General features: G+C 34.9%; 2 protein-coding genes across 2 annotated transcripts; one reads left to right on the top strand and one right to left on the bottom strand.

Moving 5' to 3' along the window:
- The first annotated feature begins 707 nt into the window (after positions 1-707).
- Positions 708-2,529, top strand: LOC122595105 (thylakoid lumenal 16.5 kDa protein, chloroplastic). Its single transcript, XM_043767417.1, has 4 exons — positions 708-1,104; positions 1,832-1,971; positions 2,124-2,196; positions 2,280-2,529. The coding sequence occupies exons 1-4, from the start codon at positions 774-776 to the stop codon at positions 2,387-2,389; spliced, it is 654 nt and encodes a 217-aa protein (XP_043623352.1). The 5' UTR covers positions 708-773; the 3' UTR covers positions 2,390-2,529.
- A 125-nt stretch (positions 2,530-2,654) lies between these two features.
- Positions 2,655-5,727, bottom strand: LOC122595104 (methyl-CpG-binding domain-containing protein 10-like). The gene is made up of 2 exons (XM_043767415.1): positions 5,575-5,727; positions 2,655-3,802 (listed from the first exon to the last, which is right to left on the bottom strand). The coding sequence occupies exons 1-2, from the start codon at positions 5,644-5,646 to the stop codon at positions 2,948-2,950; spliced, it is 927 nt and encodes a 308-aa protein (XP_043623350.1). The 5' UTR covers positions 5,647-5,727; the 3' UTR covers positions 2,655-2,947.
- Between the last annotated feature and the right edge of the window lie 15,201 nt (positions 5,728-20,928).

Raw genomic sequence — 20,928 nt, 5'->3', positions numbered from 1 at the left:
TTGCAAAAAAAAGAAAAGAAAGTGATATAAGTAATTAGTCAATGATGCATAATTGTGATATATCTATTAAAATTAAAGAAAGAAAGAAAACTGCTCAGTGCCGTCTTTCGCGGGTTTTGAGCCTCAATAACTCGACGGTGTATGGGGGAGGTTAAGATGTAGGCAGACCTTACCCTTACCAATGTAGAGAGACTGCTTCCAGTTTCTACCTAAATGATAGAAAAGGACCTCCGACCTTTGCATGGGATGAGGATCGAACCCTTGACCTCTGTCTCCAAAGATCAGAGTATTTACCACTGATCCAAACCACGCTACTTTATCTATTAAAATTAGTGGTACTTATATCAGCTCTTATCAGTTACCATATATACAAAGTATTAACTTGTATATTGTGTTGTTAGAATGTTCAATGTATAAATTAATTAAAAGGACGATAGTAAATTTACAATGATATTTTACCATATACAATAATAACTATTATCTTAAAAACTTATACATTGAACGTTTTTATTGAAATATTATTCTTTTTGAGATGTTTTTTATTAAAATAAAACGTGAAAGAACTATGGCTTCTCATTTTCCTTTTAATCGGAGGGTATAAAAAAGCAAAGGACCATATCATGAAATCCGATATCTTATCCTTTTTTTAGTTCTCTGGCTCTCTCAACCCCACCTAAAAACACCAACAAAGAAAAAAAAAAAAAAAAACAGAACAACAAAAGAAATAAGTAACATAAAAAATAAAGGAAGAAAATTTTTAAAAACAAGTGAAAATGGCAGCAAATTTTCTCTCAAATCCCACTGCATTCCTCCAATCATCATCATCTTCTATAACATCTCAAAAACACATAATAATAGTGAAAGGAACAAATGCATGTAAACCATTGTGTAAATTACCAACTTACACTAATGTCTCAAAAAGAAGCCTATCCATAAGCCTTGCTTCCCTTTTGGTGCTGTCTTTAACTGGAAACAACAATATTGGTGCCAATGCAGCCATTTTAGAGGCTGATGATGATTTGGAACTTTTGGAGAAAGTTAAGCAAGATAGAAAAAAGAGGATTGAGAAACAAACTGTTCTTAACTCTTCTAACAAAGATAGAGGTTGGTTTGTTTTTTATCTCTATCAGTATATATCTTTTATATTTTGTTTGTAACATCTTTATATATGTTCTTTGTGTTCCTGTTGGTCGGATACCGATTATTGGTCAGTTATCTTTACATATATGTTATGAACATGTCATTTGGGCCTTTTTATTAAGTGTTGTTTATTCATGTTCAAACTTAGCGAAAATGTCTTAAATGCCACTTCTGGGTATATGGCAACATATACATATCATGTGAACATAATAGATAGATAGATAACATTATAATTGTGAGAATGGGTATGTATGTAGGTCATGTTAGTCTAAAGATTTACTAAGTTGGGCTAGTGTTTGTACATCTTGATACCCTCATAAAAGTTCTAGGTGAGAACCTAAATCTTAAGTAAATATCTTGGGGTGGCAAAGGAAAGAGCTTGAAATCGGTCACATACATCACCTGGAAAAACCTCCCTCATATATGCTAGTTTGAAGATTTTTCATGAAAATGATATATTATTGAAAGTAATCTTATATATCTGTATGTTTGTAACTATTATTTTGTGTTATATTATAATCGTAAATTTGTAATTCCAAAGTCCCAATCCCAAAACATACTATACTTCAAAAGCTTCATGACTTTCAAATTTTTATGCATATGGTATTTTATGCATTAATTTGTGTAAAATTTTAATAAATGTAAATAGTTGCAGGATCCAAATTATACTTTGAAAATATTACTTGTGCAGAATATCTACAAGATGTTATATACAAGCTTAGCAAAGTAGGCCAAGCAATAGAAAACAATGATCTTCCTTCAGCTGGTTTAGTCCTTGGCCAAACCACTGATGCAGATTGGCTCAAGAAAGCTAATGCAGCCCTCTCACAGGTCCCGTCTCTTTTCCTTCAAAATGTTGTCTAGTCATTTATGCCTTGCAGGAATGTACTTTATGTGGTTCACCGTACACAGTCCAGCCTGCAAAGCTAGAATGTATGTGTTAGGGACTTAGAGGTCGTGTTTGATGATTCGTTTATCTACAGTTGAGCTCAAGCCCGGAGGAGAAGTCTCAAGTGGATACATTCAACTCATCGTTGACTTCTTTGTACTCGTCAGGTATGATCAAGTTTTAAATTGTATTTTATAACTACCTACCAATGCATTAAATTAAACGTGTTCCGATTGTTAACTTGATGCAGTAACGAAGAACGACATAGAAGCTTCAAAAATAGCTTTTGTGGACTCTGCAACTGCATTTGAGAAGTGGACAACATTAGCTGGCTTGGTTGGACAACTTAAGGGGCTTTGAGCGGAGTCTTATTTAGGCTTCTTCCATTTTTTCCAATTTAGGATCCAACTGTCAAGCTATTTGCTTGCATAAATCCCTATAACTTGCTTATATATTGTTCATTTCACTGTGAGAATATAAATCTAAACTTGATTCGTGCATTTGGTTTTTCAATAACCCTTTTCTATAATCGATTCACATGATTAAAACATGGAAATAAATACTAAAACCTTTGGCATAACAAATATTGAACACCAAGACTCGTATTGCAAGAAAAGACAGGATCTGCAAGAATGAAAAGTTATTAAAGAGTCGACTACATTATTACATGATAATGATACAGGCATAAACATGTATCTGTAACCTAGAATCTACAGACACAACAATACTCACAAGACGACCTCTTACAAATATTCTTACACAACAATTTATGATATATATGTCAAGACTTCAAATCCTATGACAGGTTACAGATTACAAGTTACAGAAATGTTCCATTAACAATACGATTCATCAGAAAAAAGAGGATGAATAAGTGTCATAATACCACAGCACCACCCTTTACTCTATCTTCATAGCTTATTGCAAAGGCTTGGGCTCGCTGACTTCTGCCACTGGACGACCATTCTGCACAGCAGCTGCTCCTCCTGCCTCAACTTCAGTCACCGGGACAGCTTGTAAATTTGCAGTCTTCATTACCTCCTCTGGTGGGGGAGTTATAGGGTTATCAAGCCCTTCTTCTGCGACCCCTTTCGCATGGTTGGCTTTATCCTCATGCTTGTTTGACTCGTCCGATTCCTTGTTAACTACTTCCACCTCTGACGAGGGAACTTTCTGTATTTCACATGCTTCTTCATTTACCGCTTCGTTAACCACATTAGCTGGATTAGCTACTTCCTTCAAAGTTACTTCAGGGATTTCACGCACTTCTTCATCAACCTCTTTTTTTGACTCGTCTTTGACCTCATTGACTGGCTTGGCTACTTCATTTGATGAAGGCATTTCTGGGATTAAACGAACTTCTTCTTCGACCTCTTTTTCAGGCTTAGCTACTTCCTCTGATGGAGTTACTTCTGCGACTTCAGATTTTTCAGTGGCTTCTTTTGGTTTCTCATCATCTTTTTCCGCCTCTTCCGCTTCCTGCATTTCTTCGTCTTCTTTCTCTTTCTTCTCTTTTTTTGAAGATGACTTTCTGGACCGTTTCTTGACCGGCTCTGTTTCTGATGATGGTGGGGTTGACTTCACCTTCTCGCTGATTCTTGATGACCTCCTTGGGGTCTCACCGCTTGTCCAATCAAACTCTGAGATCTTGGGGCCCCCAGGGTGTGCTTTCAGGTATTGCTCCAGCTGCTTCCTGCTGGTGATCTCTTCCCCTGTTGGTGCAGTGAACACAGTTGCATTCTTCGTTGGTGTTCCTTCTTTCTTTAGCAAGCACTGCACAAGAATGGTATTTAAGGTATTTCATAAAATGTCAAACACTCCATATAAGAATTTTAACTTGAATAGTTGACTAATCATCAAATAGCTATCATGCCCATCAATAACGACATACAAGGAGAACCATTTAACCAAAGGGGATCTCAAAAAAAATATATCTTTAATAAAAATGTTGCATGTGTTTTGAGACTGCAAGTCAAGTGCATCAACAATTCAACGTACTGAAAGCTTGTAAGAACATGGACAGGTTATTGACTCGCCATGTATGTTCCCAATTATCTCAAAAAAGCTCACAGCTATGGCTACCAATCTTAAAGGTTAAACATGAATAATGATCCCAGATCTTAAGGTTCATACACGTACAGAACTTAATTGATGACATCTTGTGAATTGTTTATAATCAAACATGTTCATTAGCTCAATGCAGTCACAAATGACTAGATAATTATCCACGAATTGCTAAAGATCAAGTTGTCAAAGACTTGATTGTATTTCCCATTTTCCCATAAAATCAATTAGTTTCTTAACTTTTGAAATATAAAAGCAAAAATCTAATAAAATATCTTCTAATTGGAGTTACTACTTCATAAGCTATTCAATAACACGTTGAGTTTTCTATGCGTTTATGTGGTGAAGTGAAAGACATTCAACACCCAAAATTTAAACCCAAAGTAAAGCTAATCCATAAGAAATTTCCAACTAAAGAACTAAACATATCATCATGGACATCGTGAAAACAAATAACAGTGCAACTAAAAGGTAAAATCAAACTAATAACTTACAAGGGAATTAAAACCGGATGTAATCATTTACTATAAACTTTTTTAATGTGCTTGATTATAGATTAAAAAAGATATATGTCTTTTGTAACACACAAATACACAATCTGTTTCTGTAGAAGTGTCGATACTTCTTCACAGAACCAAAAAACAACAACACAACATATTCCCATTTTCTTCAAAGGGGGCTGCAAAGAAAGGAAAAGAATTTAAAAAACATTCTTCATTACAAAGTCAAACGAAGATGGTAGAAAAACTCTAAATGACTTAAATATAGATTCACGGATGGAGTGTCGTTGAGTTTACCTACTCTAAAGTCTGAAACTATAGAGCTCGACCAAAACCCAGTTCTAAACATGTTCAAACAAACCAAAAGTTTTCAACCAAATCAATGGTAAACAAATCGAAGAGTGCCCCTAAATTTAATTCAAAGCAAGCCACTTGATCCAATTAAAATTATTTATAACTACTAAAGCTAACAAGATTATCTCCAAGAAAATCATGTTTTTTTTTTTTTCTTTTTTTGGTAAGTAAAGTCATGTTTAACAAAATTAAAATTTACCGAAAACCCAATTGACAAAAAACAAAGAAACTAAGATATTCACATAATTAAATTCAAGAAAACCCTAACTTCAAAAAGTATATATGATTTTCCACAATTAACCAAAGAACCCAATTCATAAAAGCAATTAAATATACAAGCAGATAAATAAGTAATTCAAATAACAAAGCACACACATATATGAGCTAACATAACACCATATCTTGTAAAACCCTAATTTCCTCAAATTAACACGGACCCACCAAAAAAAGCCCTAATTTTGGAATCGACAAAAATTCAACTAAACTAAAAAGAATTAAACAACACCCATAACTTAATTTAAAGAATTAACTAACAAAGTAATGGAGAAAGCTAAAAAAAAAACCCAAATATTTAAATTAAAAAAAAAAACAGAATTTGAAGTTAAAATGTAGAGAGAAAAAAGGAACCGTTTTTTTCCAGCCTGGAGGTGCAGGGAGCTCCAAAGAAACAACTTCGTCGGTTGGACCTGAATTTGCCATCTTTTTAGAGCAAAAAATAGCCTGAAATTTTACAAAGCGAGAAACTTTATGGTTACTGGTGTGTATATATAAGCAAGAAAAAGATAACTGTATGTATACGTGTAGCAAAGATAACTTACATATACGTGTAACTTCCTTTTAAAAAAATAAATAAACAAATAAAATAAAAACTTCCTGTCTTTTTTAAAAACATATCTTGATTTCAACTTTAATATCCATATACTCATGCATGTATTTAATATTTATTTTTTATTTTATAAGCCGAATTTATTTTAGAGAGTTACTATAAATTGTTTTTGTTTTTGAACGGAAAATTTGAATCATTAATGGATCATTGGAGTATCATCATGTTACTAATAGAATCACTTAATTATATACCCGTTAGGCAATAATGATTGACATCAATTCATGAGCAGAAGCGGTAACAGAGAAACAATCTCAATGGGGAAAAATTAAAAAATCCATGAAAAATAAATATAAAAGGGGTCAAAATGTTAAAAACCTATAGAAATTTTTAAAAATCAATGAAAAATTTAAAAATACATAACAAAAATCTAAATTTTGAGGGGGACATTTGTTCCTTTGCCCTCCATGTGGTACCGCCACTGTTCATGAGTAATCTCAATAAATATGAAAAAACTCTATTTATGGGAGTCAAACAAGTTTTATAGTCCGTAAGCCTTATCTACCATCAACAACAACATTATACGTTCACAACTCGTCAACTCAATCCATTTCAAAACCATATTCTATTATCAAAATGTTATACTCGTATATGTTTGAATTCATTAGATATATGATATATTCTGCGTTCTGAAATTTCATTTTATGAATACAAATGTTGCAAAATTCATTAGATATTTTTAATTTTTAATTTCAAATTATGGGCTAAAAAACTATGATTAATACATCAAAAGATAATGAGAATAACCTAGATGATATTGGGCAAATTTATAAAATCAATTTATATTTTTGGTCTTCCAGTTATTTTAAAAAACACTTATTTCATTATATTTTATTTTTGATAAAACCTTTGATACTAAAATCATATATAAGTTTTTCTAAAAGTATTACATATGAAAATTGATAATTATTTTATTTGGGGTTTGCTTTAAGGTGCATAAATTATTTGTACATTTACTATAAAATTCAGAGGATGAGCTTTTAATATGGAAAGTACATGTCTTTTATGCACGTTAAATACAGCTCTTAGGACTGCATTTAGCATTTCCTTATTTTAAAATATGTTATTTCACGTTGAATTGTGTGTTAGCCATGCTTACTTTAGTTTCAAACTTTGCAAATGGAATCCGGTCTAAATTTCATCCTAAAATTTAGGTGCTGATTATATTATATTAGTCCATCAAATAAATATGGGCCTCCAAAATTACATTATTAATGGTGGGCTTCAGGGCTTGTTATATTCAGTCCAAATGGCTAATAGCAAATTATCAGCCTTTAAAAAAAAATTTTAAACGAGAAACTTTCAGTTTCAGTTTCCTTTTCTTTTTCTTTCTATTTTTAGCATGTCAATTCTACAAATTTGAAGAATTTTACCTTCATCTCGCTGTCCATCCTCAATCGTTTGTGCAATGGCAATTTGGCATCAACCTTTGAAAAACTTTGTTTCCTTTTTTTTTTTCTTTTTTTTTTTCTAATAAAAGTTTATCCCCATTGAAGATACCCTAAATAGAATTGAAAGTTACATTAATACATCTGCTTTTATGCAAATTTATTTTTTCTCTAATTAAAATAGCTACATTTGATATAAAGAAAGAAGAAGATTATAATTGACTAAAAAAAACCTTTCATTAACACGAATAATCTAATTAGCCTAAAATCTCATTTGTTATTTTTTTTTATCAAAAAAGCTCATCATAGAAATGAAAAGAAACTCGTTGATGACTTGACCAGCGGTGATCGTTGATGCTCTTAGAGCATAAAGAAGATATTGTGAAGAATACAAAAAGTTACAAAGTTAAAAGAAAAACAAGTTATTCCAATTCCTAAAGCAGATTTATAAGCTTAGTCAATCTTTAATATATATTAAAACAAAACCCTTAATTATAAATTGGAAAGGTAATGACCCTTGATTGAATTTCATCTCTTATTCTCTATCATTAGATCATTTTGATGATATCATCATTGACTAAAGAATTAGTCAATAGCACTTTTGGTCCTCATAGTTTTGTTAGATAAATTTGTCTTATAAAGTCTTTTTTATTTATTTATTTTTTTGAACAACAGTGATAATTGGATTCAGCGGTATGCCTCTTCATCCTCCAGTAGAGATCGACCACGACACCAGCACAGTCAATCCGAGGGCATAACTGGCGGTGGAAGTCCCACCACCGTTCTGGAAGAAACCAGCTAAATGTTAGAGAAAACCCTCATGCCACATCTCATTGGCAAGGTCTTCCCATTATGCCTTTCAAAGGTTTCGAACCCATAACCAACATTTGGCTGAAAGACATAAGGGTCATTAAATGTCCAGTTGGGCTAGTACAATATAATGATACTTCGTAGTCTTTAATGGTTTAATGTATATAACATATAAATAAATAAAATTATATAGGGGGAAAGAAATATGAGGCTGTTAGGTACTTAATTTGGGTGAAAAAACCCCTCATATATCTTTTTTAAAACCATAAAAATCATGTGGGGCCAAACATTTATTCAAAAGATTAAAATATTTGTATGTGAGGGGTTTTCACCCAAATTGGGTGCATAACAACTCTATACCCACTTTTCTCAATTATTTGTATAATATATTACATTTTCATGTATACAAAGTTTTATAAATTTGTATTTCTAATATAATGTAAATGATACGAATATTTGACAAAATTTTCACTTAAAATGAGTTGATACAAATATTACATGATTTTTTTTTGATGTGACTGCATAAATGAAAATAACACCTTTGGTGCTCCTAATATATAAGTAAAAGTAATGTATTTATAACTTAATGTTAATAATGATATGTATTTAATATCTTATAACTAACATAATAGTGAACTTGGGATCTCACCTTCAAGCAGCGTTGCAGGGTCGTTAGCTTGAGAGGAAAAATTCCTCTATGGAACTAAGGAGTTTTGGCAACTTACCCTTTTTTTTTTTAGTTTTGTGATACAAAAGTTTATAAATTTTAATGTTAATTGTTTTCATATATTAAAAGTTTTTTAATGTAAAAATAATGTATGAATCCCGCGTATTACGTGGGTAATAAACTAGTTATTATTTATATGAACAAACAATCTCAAAAAATTGTCTCCATATTCCTTCCTTTCATTTAAAATATCACAGTTTGATTTTTTTTTTATGTCAATTCTTTTCTAGCTTTAACTATTTTTGTCATATAACACTTGACACAATATATAAGAATTAGATTTTAAATATATTTTTCACTAAATTAATTTTCAGTAATTATTATATAATATAAATAAAATTATTTACACTCAAAACTAAATGAAGAAACTTTTAAAGTCAAATTAGCGCGTTTAATATAAAGTGGATGAAATATTATTTTTTATCAATCTATATTATAATTAAAAGAGAATGTTGGGGGTACACTTGGCATCCCTAATCCCTCTCTTTGAGTCTAATTCTCCATCCTAATTAATCCTTTATTTTAAAAAAAAAATTCTATAAAAAATAAATCTTTTTATCCTTAAAACTCTCTAAAAGATTATTATATATATACAACCTAATAAATAAACCCTCACGATTTCTTAAAAAAAAAAAAAAAACTTCGACTACCTCACGATCTCAACAAAAAAAAGTTCGACTTACTCAATAAACATAAAGGGTTTTTTTTTTATATATATTTTGTTTATGTTTAATCATTATTATTTGACATTGAAGTGTTGTGCATGTATGGACTGTTTCAGATTGGAACAACCCAAAGAAAATCAAAACATTCGAGATGGTCTTTGTTGATGAATTGATATGTATTTTTATAACTTTTAAAAAGTTTCTATTATATATGCATATTTATTTTTGGCCTTTTTTTTCTTCTAAACATGTTGCATATTTTTTTTTGGGCTTCTTTTATTTATTTGGACAAACATATAAATATATAACCTATGAAAAAGGGGTAAGAATTTGTATTTGATTATAACTTTAGGAGATCGAAAGATCCAACTGTCTTTTTTCACCTCTTTCATCATCTAAAATCTTTGTCTCTTTCTTTTTTCAAAGTGCAAGTTTTTTATTTAACTAATTATTACAAATTAATAAACAAAAGTAACGAACTTGCCAATAAAAAAAAATGTTGAAAAAAAAGGGTTAAGTGAAATCGATATTGATATGGAGTTAATCTTCATATGTTTCGTTCTTTATTTTGTATTTTATCTATTTGAATTTTATTTAGTTTTTGTTTAACATATTTCAAATTCTTTTAAAAACTTTGATTTATATATTTGAGACTATCCGTCCAATTGACGGGCTTGAAGACTAGTATTACAATATACACACATTTTTCAATGCTTGTTGTTCTAGTTGGCCTACAGGATACACCCCCAATCCCCCATGTCCCATGAGAACCATGCGGGAGGTAAACCGAGCTAATGAGCGGCAAAACAATGTGGGGATATCAACGACAAGGATTGAACACCCGCCCTATTTTATTCAATTGGTGATTTGGTGTCCTACATTAGACTGTACCCTTAACCAACTCATCGACGCACCCTGATGCCTTTAGACACGTTTTCACATAGTTACGATATATATTGCTTTTCGATCGAGTTATAAGTTGTAAGTTGCTTTTTATCGTGTATGGAAAAGTCGTTATGAGGAAGGGGTTCATATACTCTAGAAAAACAAGGAAATTACAATGATAACAAGAGTTGTATCAAAGGATTAAGATATGTGCTAATTAGAGGCTACGCGAACTGGACATGACAAGAGTTTGTATAATTGTATCTAACATGTGAGTGTGTCTCCTCTTACAGTCTTACTTCACTAGATGCATTCACTTAAAAATTTGCAAAAATTGTTAGAAAAATTATTTTAAAAACTAATAATATGAACTGTCTCGGAAAAGTTTATAAAAAACAAAAATAAAGAGCTTTAAATAAATTATAACTAGATTTTTATCTCACAAAAAACACGGATAAGTTTTAATAAATCGGTTTCTAATTAATTTGTTATTAGTTCATTAAGTTAATCAAAATTAGGACCAAATATTTGAGACATATACATTTATAGGTAATGTAAAACAAATTTTGGAATGAAATAACATTAAATAACCTATAAAAGTGTGTTACAATATATATAAATATATATATATATATGATCAAATCTGTATTATATATAACATTTTTTATATTAATATTATAACTGCTTCTTTACAACTACACAAACCATCCATGTATACAATTACATAGTCCAACAACTATCAAAATAAAATTTAAATAAAAGAGGCCTTGTAATTTAGGCCTTGTACTTCAATCATATTATAAGTGTAACAATAATAATACGACCTGTATTATTAACCTTATAAAATATTATCCATTGCTTCTTGATATTTTTCCATGTCCTGCAATCTGGTCCTGCAGGTGTTAACAAAAGTCTACAATTCAGCAGACACTTAGCTAACGAACTCACATCATGAGCTTTAATTTGTAATAATACAAAAATTCCAAATTAACTTTTAAAAATTGATAACTAAACTTACTTTCTCATGTCTACTTTAGAGCGATAAACACCGATGCCAGCTTCACATCAGTGGCCGAAATGACATGATTATATGTTAAAAAGATTGTTTGCATCATAATATGTACTTGGTTGTAGTACACCAGCTATACTCGATAAAGACCAATGGTTCTGATAATAAATACTACATTGAAAAATGCAAATTCAAACACCCAGTAGTAAATGACATGAAAAAGGTTCAAGCTTTCGGCTTTTGAGTTTTGACTCTGCAACTTAAAACAGGCGATTTCATGCAAAAGTAATAATCGAGGTAATCATAATCATTAAAAACCATCAACAACCATTTAACTTTTTATTCAAGTAATCTAGTGATACCTCTATGTCAAAGAAACTCTTGACATGTTTCTTTCATTTACCTGTAGTAAAAAGAAACAAAATAGCATGTGACCTAGCACCTGCAACCCACTAAAAGAATGGCAAATCATCCTTATCTTACACCACCACTGCCAACTGCAATCTCAGCAGCTACAGTTGCCGGATTTTTAAAAAAAGATAAATATATTACTTAAAACAGATAAATAGCCTTTACAGTAGTGCTACATACATGAATAAACCATCTGCCCAACCCCCGTCTTGGAAGTTTCCTATTAGGAATGACGTAGTCAGCCATTAAGCTACATAATATGTTTTAAATACTCAAAAGTCCGACTTACCTCTAACATTAGTGGTCTTCCCTTCTTTGTTCTTTGTTGGCCCTGCCTTTTTTTGCTTTACAAGTTTCCTAATAAGTACGACAAAAGAATATCTCTGAGGATGTTACAAATTTATATGTATTCCAAGTTTACCGCCCTAAAAATATCCCTTCACTGTAGATTTTAGACCTCAAATCTACAGCATAATCAGCCCTAAAACTGCACTAAACACAACCTTTAAGTGCACTAAAAAACAGAGTAAAGAAAGCTAAAATCGTTATCCAACTCGCCTGACCCACCCATGTAAAACCTTTTAGATCTATTAAACCCGTGAACCCATGTAAAGAAACAAAAGGTTTCAAAACTTTTCCATATAGAAAAGTTTTCATGAGCAAAAAATATTGATGTGACTAATTTATACCCATTACCCACATCATTATTGGCCATATATTTATATGTTTTTAAGTCTTTTTTGTGTGCATTTGGCGCGTTTATGGTGTTTGTTAGTGGTTTCAGGCTCTAAACAGGTTACGCGTTCATTTGGTGCATATTTGGAAGACTTATTGGCCTAGAGGTGATCCATGATGTCGAGAGTTAATTCGAGTAGAAAAGAAGTTGTAATTTGGAATTTAAAAGTTGAAAACGAAGAAATCGAGTAATCAAGTTGACTGCGATGCAGTGGGCAATGTTACCAAGCCACTACGCCGCAGTGGTCATCCATGCACGAGGAATTTTTTGACCAGAGATATTTGGCTGCGCATCAGTGGTTATCATTGAGTTTCATTGCGCCGCAGTGATCAAGCAAGTCAACGGAGACCGGTCAAAGGTTGTCACTGCGCCGCAGTGAGGAAAGGAACTAGTCCACTGCGCCACAATTATCTAAATTGAAGACGAAGTTTTGGACAATGATATTTGGCTGCGACGCAGTGGAGGGCATCACATGACCACTGCGCCGCAGTGGGAGGTCGGTCAACAAAAGTCAATGGCCGACTTAAGCCTTTATTTTTCAAGGGGTATAAATACAAACCCTAGGACGAATTTTTACGCATCGAAAGTCTTTCTAGGTGCTGCTCTATCAGGATTCTTCCTTCTCCAATCAAGTGAAACACATAGGCGGACTCATCGAAGATATTACGGGCACCCATCTAGATCGTATTAATTACTGTCTTGCAATTTCTATTTTCTCAAACGATTGGTACAATATGTTCTTCTCTTTTATTGATTGTTTTTGTTCATTGATCATGAGTGGCTAAACTGTTTATCATCCACCTTGATGAAATGAGACGGATAATGTGATTGCAATATTTTTAATTCAAAAGAGTTTATTCAATTATCGTTGTTCTGTGATCTTGATGATTTTAATTCTTTTTATTAATTATTTTGATATTGGTTGCATATAAATCTTCGTTGGTGGTACCAGTTGAATGTGTATGTGATTTTAAAACGGTTACTTGTCTATGAGTAATTATCACTAGTTCATGGTGTGATAGTGAATGTCATTTTAAGAAAAAATTAATTTTGTCAACGTGATTGATAGCGGCTGGTGGTACCATGTTGTTGTCACATAGGTTCAATTGTTAATTCGGTAGTCAATAAAACTAATTGTTGGAAAAAGTTGTCTTTGCTTTGGTGGTACCGGCTTGGGTAATTCAACTAGCAGTTAGGTGATTTGTTAATTTGTTCACGGTTGGTGGTACCACGTGAGCTCCTTAATCTTATCACGATTATCTTTAAATTCTAGGGAATATGATCTTAATTAAATGCAATCACATTTGAAGTTGAGGGAAGTCAAGGTGGATGACTTTTAATTATATTGTTTGAAGTTCTTCTTTATTTTATGCTATTTGCTTTGCAAAGCATTTTAAATTTTCATTGTCAAAAGGATTTTGAGAGTAACACCCGTTTTCCAAACCATTTTACCAAACAACTTGTCTAACCATTCCCTGCGAACGATCTCGGATTTACCTCAATACTATATTACAAACGATCGGGTTCACTGCCCGTGAGTGCGTAGTAGTCAGTTTGTAGGTGGTTCTTGTTTTATAAATTTAAGACTCGATTTAGTACATCAAGTTTTTGGCGCCGCTGCCGGGGAATGTGTGCCGAATTAGTTTATTTAGTGGTTTGATCCTTCCTCACGCGTGAGGAAGTTATTTGCTTTATTAGTTTAGATTTGTTTTTTTGAATTATCACAAGTGCATTTGACGTGTGGTGTGAGTTGTGTTTTGCAGGATTCTTTAATAGTTGATGATTTTGCGTTCTTCGGGGAGACCGCTTTTTAGTCCATTGAAGACTCCACCTAGACGCAGGATCAACTTTACAGCACCACCGGATTCAGACGAAGAAGGCTTCTATCTAGAGGAATTCTTTGAGCTTGCACTTGTGAAAGAAGAAATGGGTGACAATCTACCAACAGACCCGAATGACATCAAGTACGGGGACCGAGCCCGCAATATTCCTTCGGCTCGTGGTTCCGCTATTAGAACACCGGCGGTTGATAAAAGCTTCAATTTGAAACCGAATCATCTAAAGAGCATTGAACAACAAAAGTTTGATGGAAAGAAGAAATGGGATCCATATAAGCACTTGGAGAGGTTTGAGAAGTTGGCACAACTTTACCAATATGGCCAAAACCAAATGAATGTCGTGAAACTTGAAACCTTTCTTATCACTCTTATCGGGGATGCCGAAGATTGGTTTAAAGATCTTCCAGAGAATTCGATTACAACTTGGGATCAACTCAAGGAAGCTTTTATTGGTGATTTTTACTCGGTTAGAACTCAGAGGCAATTGAAAAACTTGATAAGGTCCTTCATGCAAGAAGATGGGGAAGATGTGGTAGATGCATGGATCCGGTTTAAAGAAATGTTGAGAAATTGTCGGGTAATGAATTGACCAAAGAGAAGTATGTGGAATTGTTCTTTGATGGATTGACCAAGGCTTCTAAGAGAGAGATGGGGTATGCTTTTGGTGGAAGTTTTAGCAAGATTACTCCAAATGAAGGTTTTGACATTTTGGAGCGTATGGTGAAGGATAATGCGACCATGGATGATAAGAGGTTTGTGAAGAATGAGAGCCGATTCAAGCAAAGTAAGGGTGCAAGAGCCGATGGAAGCAACAATTCTAGTATTATTGATGAGGTTCAAGCTTTGTCGGCAAGAATGGATAAAGGATTTGCTAATCAAGAATCACGGTTTGGATATTTAGAACGAGATGTGAAAGTGCTTGCTGATGGGTGTGATCATTGTGGAGAGACACACTATTCAGAAGAGTATCCCAACCAGGGACCTGAAGATGTTAGTTTTGTTCAGAATCAGCAAGGAGGTTTTCAGAGAAACACCGGTTTTTAGAATCGGTCATCAGGTAACAACTCTTATAACTCTTCTTTTCCTGCTAATTCTTCTCGTTTTTCTGGTAACAGGTGGCAAAGGAGCAATTATCAAAGTCAGCCACAGCAGCAGGAGACTCAGCAAAGCCAAGGATCGGGTTCTTCCTCTTCTACTACCGATCCTAATGCCGAGCTGAGAGAAATGATGAAGAAGATGATGAGCAATCAGATTGAGACAAACACAAGTATCCAGAATATAAGGGAGGATTCTAGGGAGTTGAGTCAGAGGCTAGACAGGATTAATGGTCAAGTGGGGATGAATGCCAAAAATCAGGATATTAATTTTAAGGATCTTGAAAGTAGGATGGCTGCTCTTACTAGGCCCCAGGGTGCTTTGCCTAGTAACACTCAGCAGAATCCGAAGCAGAATCAAGGGTCCAATAATGGTCAGAAGTACACTCCACTTCCTGTTCGTCAGGAGCAAGCGAAGGCCATTACTACTCGTACAGGTAGATCCTATGCCCCTCCTCCTAATCCTAATGTTATTGTTTCAGATGTGCAGGATACAGGAAATGAAGATGTTGATGAGGAAATTGAGATGGAAGAAGATACAACTATGAAGATTCCTATTATTCCATCCAAACCGGCGGTGACACCTGAGGCCAAGCCGTATAAGCCTAAGGTTCCATTTCCCCAGAGGTTCAGGAAGGCCAAATTGAAGAAATAGTATGACAAATTTGTTAACATGATCAAAAATGTTCATATTAATGCGCCTTTAGTTGATTTGATACAGGGAATGCCAAACTATGCGAAATTTATCAAGGAACTTGTTACAGACAAAGGAAAGATGGATGAGGTGAAGGCGACATATCTCAATGCTGAGTGTTCTGCTATCTTGCAGAATCAACAGATTCCGCCTAAGCTTGAGGATCCAGGGAGTTTTCTTATAACTTGTTCTATTCGTACTTTGACTTGTAAGGCATTGGCAGATTTAGGTGCAAGTATTAATTTGATGCCTTACTCGGTTTGGAGTAAGTTGGCTTCCGGTATCTTGAGACCTACTCGTATGAGTATAAGACTAGCTGACCATTCTTTTCAGTATCCAATTGGGATTGCTGAAAACATGACTGTCCAAGTAGGTCATATAGTTTTTCTTGTTGATTTTGTGATCTTAGAAATTGAAGAAGACACTAAGGTACCCTTGATTTTAGGTAGACCATTCCTTAACACCGCAGATGCTATCATCCGGGTGAAAGATAAGGAAATTTCGTTGGGTGTGGGTACGGATAGGATAGTGTTTAATGTTGAACGATCTATTAAGCATTCTTACTCGACTGATGAATCTTGTTTCAGGATTGACGTAATTGATGATGCTTTGGATCAAGAATTTCAGGAATTCATGGAAACGGAAGTTGATGAAGAGCTCGTTTGCTTAGGAGCTGGAGATATTGGTGATGATGATTTGTTTGCAGAGGTTCTGGCATTGAGTTTGGATGAGACACCTCCAGAAGATGAGAGATTTGAAAAGGTTGTTGCTGATGGAAGCTCGAGGGTGCCAAATTCGGTTGATGTACCCCCTACTGATCTGGAGCTTAAACCATTGCCTGCCCACTTGGAGTATGCTTACTTGGCAGGTAAATCCTCTCTTCCCGTGGTTATTTCTTCTTCACTTACTACTGAGGAAAAAAGACTTCTTTTGGCCGTTCTTAAAGCTCATAAGCGGGCTTTTGCTTGGAAGACTACCGACATTCCAGGTATTAATCCAGATTTTTGCCAACATAAGATAGATTTTATTGATGATGTTAAGCCCGTTGTCTAGCGACAACGGAGGCTTAACCCAAACATGAAAGAAGTTGTGAAAAAAGAGGTTATTAAATTGTTAGATGCAGGTATAATTTTCCTGATAGCAGATAGTTCATGGGTAAGTCCGGTACACTGTGTGCCCAAAAAGGGGGGTATGACGGTGATTGAAAATGAAAATAATGAACTTCTAGCTACTAGAACTGTCACGGGTTGGTGGGTATGCATAGATTACCGTAAGTTAAATGATGCCACCCGAAAGGACTATTTTCCCCTCCCATTTATTGATCAGATGTTGGAAAGATTAGCAGGCAACGAATATTTTTGTTTCTTAGATGGATTCTCCGGGTACTTTCAAATACCCATTGATCCAAAAGACCAGGAAAAGATCACTTTTACTTGCCCCTTTGGTACTTTCGCCTACCGACGAATGCCTTTTGGTTTGTGCAATGCACCAAGCACCTTTCAAAGGTGCATGATAGCCATCTTCCAGGACATGCTTGACACCTCAATGGAGGTTTTTATGGATGATTTCTCGGTGTTTGGGAATTCCTTTAGGTCTTGCTTGCATAATCTAGATAAAATGTTAACTAGGTGTGAAAGAGCTCGTCTTGTTTTAAATTGGGAGAAATATCATTTCATGGTGACCGAAGGGATAGTTTTAGGTCATAAAGTGTCTAGAGCCGGGATAGAAGTTGATAAGGCCAAAATTGATGTTATAGCAAAGTTACCCCCGCCTTCCAATATGAAAGGGGTTCGTAGTTTTCTTGGCCATGCCGGTTTCTACCGGAGATTCATTAAGGATTTTTCTAAGATTACCCGTCCAATGACCCATTTGTTGGAGAAGGACGTATCTTTTGTTTTTGATGAATCTTGTTTAAGTGCTTTTCAGGTGTTGAAAGAAAAGTTGACCAATTCTCCCATTATGATTGGTCCGGATTGGAACTTACCTTTTGAATTGATGTGTGATGCAAGCGACTATGCCGTTGGGGTCGTGCTTGGGCAAAAGATAGATAAGCATTTCAAGCCAATTTACTATGCTAGTAAAACTTTGAATCCAGCCCAGCAAAATTACACGACCACGGAGAAGGAGTTGTTAGCGGTTGTATTTGCATTTGATAAGTTTAGGTCATACTTAGTTTTGAGCAAAACTGTTGTTTTTACTGACCATTCTGCTTTGAAGTATTTGTTTGCTAAGCAGGATGCCAAGTCTAGACTACTTCGTTGGATTTTGTTGTTTCAGGAGTTTGATATCGAGATTAAGGACAAGAAGGGAGCCGAGAACTTAGCGGCCGATCACTTGAGCCGGTTGGAAAATCCGAACCGAGAAGAGCTTCAAGATGGGGAGATCAAGGATAAATTCCCCGATGAATCTGTGAATTTTGTTTCTAGTAGTGATGATGGTCCTTGGGTTGCGGATATTGCTAACTTTTTGGTTTCAGGTGATATTCCGGATGATTTTACAAAGCAACAAAAGAGGAAGCTTAGAATGGATGCGAAGAATTACTTTTGGGAGAGTCCATATTTGTTCCGGATTTGTGTTGATGGAATGGTGAGAAAATGTGTAGTGGGAGCTGGAACTAGGGAGATTCTTGATGCTTGTCATTATGGTCCGACTAGAGGTCACTATGGTCCTCAAGTTACAGGTAAAAAGGTTTTTGATGCAGGTTTTTATTGGCCTACTATTTTCAGGGAGGCGCATACTTTGGTGGAAACTTGTGACATTTGCCAAAGACAAGGAAGCATCACAAGACGGGATGAAATGCCACAACAAGGGATACAAGTTTGTGAAGTATTTGACATTTGGGGCATAGACTTTATGGGACCTTTCCCACCGTCTAAGCAGTTTCAGTATATTTTGGTTGCTGTTGACTACGTGTCCAAGTGGGCTGAAGCTAAGGCTTTGCCTACAAACGATGCGCGAGTAGTCATTGACTTTTTAAAGCAATTGTTTAGTAGATTTAGTTGCCCTAGAGCCTTGATTAGTGATCGTGGTACGCACTTTGCAAATCATCAATTAGATAAGGTTCTTAAAAGGTATGGTGTGTGTCATTATTTTTCAACTTCGTATCACCCACAGACCAGTGGTCAAGTGGAAAACACCAACAGGGCTTTGAAAAGAATTTTGGAAAAAACGGTCGGGGATAACCCCAAGGTTTGGTCAAAAAAGTTAGATGATGCCTTGTGGGCATTTAGGACCGCTTTTAAGACGCCTATTGGCACGACGCCATATAAGTTGCTCTACGGTAAGAATTGTCATTTACCGGTTGAATTAGAGCATAAGGCGTATTGGGCTTTGATAAATTTGAATCTAGACATGATGGAGGCCGGTGAACTTAGGTTGTTGCAACTCCATGAGCTCGATGAGCTTAGATTGGGAGCTTATGAGAATTCCCCGCTTTACAAAGAAAAGACCAGGATTTACCATGATAAAAGGATCCGTAGGAAGGAATTTAAGGTTGGTGCAAAAGTTTTGTTATTCTTGTCAAAGTTTAAAAATCAAACAACCGAAATTAACTTCTAGACGGATAGGTCTTTTTGTGATTAAGCATGTTTATCCGTCCGGTTATGTCGAATTGTTTAAAAGGGATGGAAATGGGTCTTTTATTGTTAATGGTCATCGTTTGAAGCTTATGTGGAAGAAGAGCAGCAGGAGGGGACAATTGAGGAAGTCCCCATTTTTTATTCGGAAACTTAAAAGGTGATCGAGTCGAGCTCAAGACTCGTAAATAAATTAAGCGCTTCTCGGGAGGCAACCCGTGTTTAACTTTGTTTCATTTTCATTTTGTTAGTTAGATTTAACTTTGTTTTGTCAAGAAAAGTGCAGGTGCAAAATTTGAGGTGAAGCTGATGAAGGTAAGTAAGTTAGAAAAATTTTTCTAAGGAAAAAAAACTGATGGTCGTGAACAGTGGCTTTTGGCTGCGCCGCAATGGTGTGTAATTAGACCCACTGCGCCGCAGTCCCCTATTAAAAGTTGGCCTTCGAGTATTATCCCCTCACTGCGGCGCAGTGAGGGTGTGCATGGGATCACTGCGCCGCAGTGAAGTAAGTTGTGTCCGAGGTGTTTTATGAACCACTGCGCCGCAGTGGGTAAAGGCCGAATCCCACTGCGCCGCAGTGGGCATGTTTGACTGGTCAACGTGGGCTGGGTAATAAGTAAGGAAAGGAGATAAGGATTTATTTACCACAAATTTTAAAACTCTCTTTTTCTCTCACAATAAACAAACGAACGGGTAACAACCAAAACCCTTTACCACTTTCGAAAATCTCTTTAATCCACCCTCAATCCTGCTAATTTACTCCTCAAGTTCTTAGATTATCATCTATTCTATTCTATCATGGCAAGAGAGGTACGATTTCTTGATTTTTTTTCTTTTTCTTTTCTTTCATGTTCGATTTTATTTAGTTTTAGGTTTGTAATTGTAGAATTAATTGGTGGGTTTTGTTAGTTTGATGTTAGTAAAGCCAATGGGGTGGTTAATCTCTCGTTAAAAACACTTGTTCCTCTAGATTTGAATTTCAATTAAACTAGGGTTTTTGATAAACAAGTGTGGGGGAGGATTAATGGCTGATTATGAGTTGATTGAATGCTTGTTGATGCTGGATAGCTAGTTAATTACCCTGAAAGTTTTGGTTTTGTATCGTTTGAATATTGAACTTGCCCAGAAATACCTAACCACTGCGCCGCAGTGGTGGGTGTGCGTATGCCACTGTGCAGTGGTTGACTTTCGACCTTTGCGTAAATTAAACCCCACTGCGCCGCAGTGAGGGTTGAAGTGAGCCCACTGCGTCGCAATGGGATATAA

This window comes from Erigeron canadensis, chromosome 4 (genome assembly GCF_010389155.1).
Source record: "Erigeron canadensis isolate Cc75 chromosome 4, C_canadensis_v1, whole genome shotgun sequence".
NCBI classification, from domain to species: domain Eukaryota; kingdom Viridiplantae; phylum Streptophyta; class Magnoliopsida; order Asterales; family Asteraceae; genus Erigeron; species Erigeron canadensis.
This window is presented reverse-complemented; position numbering and strand designations above follow the sequence as displayed.

Bases quoted from the DNA above. Each gene is read 5' to 3' on its own strand.
- LOC122595104 (XM_043767415.1), bottom strand. From the start codon at position 5,646: ATGGCAAATTCAGGTCCAACCGACGAAGTTGTTTCTTTGGAGCTCCCT. The intron at 3,803-5,574 runs GTTCCTTTTTTC...ATTCTTGTGCAG, and splicing joins CTCCAGGCTGGAAAAAAACG to TGCTTGCTAAAGAAAGAAGG.
- LOC122595105 (XM_043767417.1), top strand. From the start codon at position 774: ATGGCAGCAAATTTTCTCTCAAATCCCACTGCATTCCTCCAATCATCA. The intron at 1,105-1,831 runs GTTGGTTTGTTT...TTACTTGTGCAG, and splicing joins CTCTTCTAACAAAGATAGAG to AATATCTACAAGATGTTATA. The intron at 2,197-2,279 runs GTATGATCAAGT...AACTTGATGCAG, and splicing joins GACTTCTTTGTACTCGTCAG to TAACGAAGAACGACATAGAA.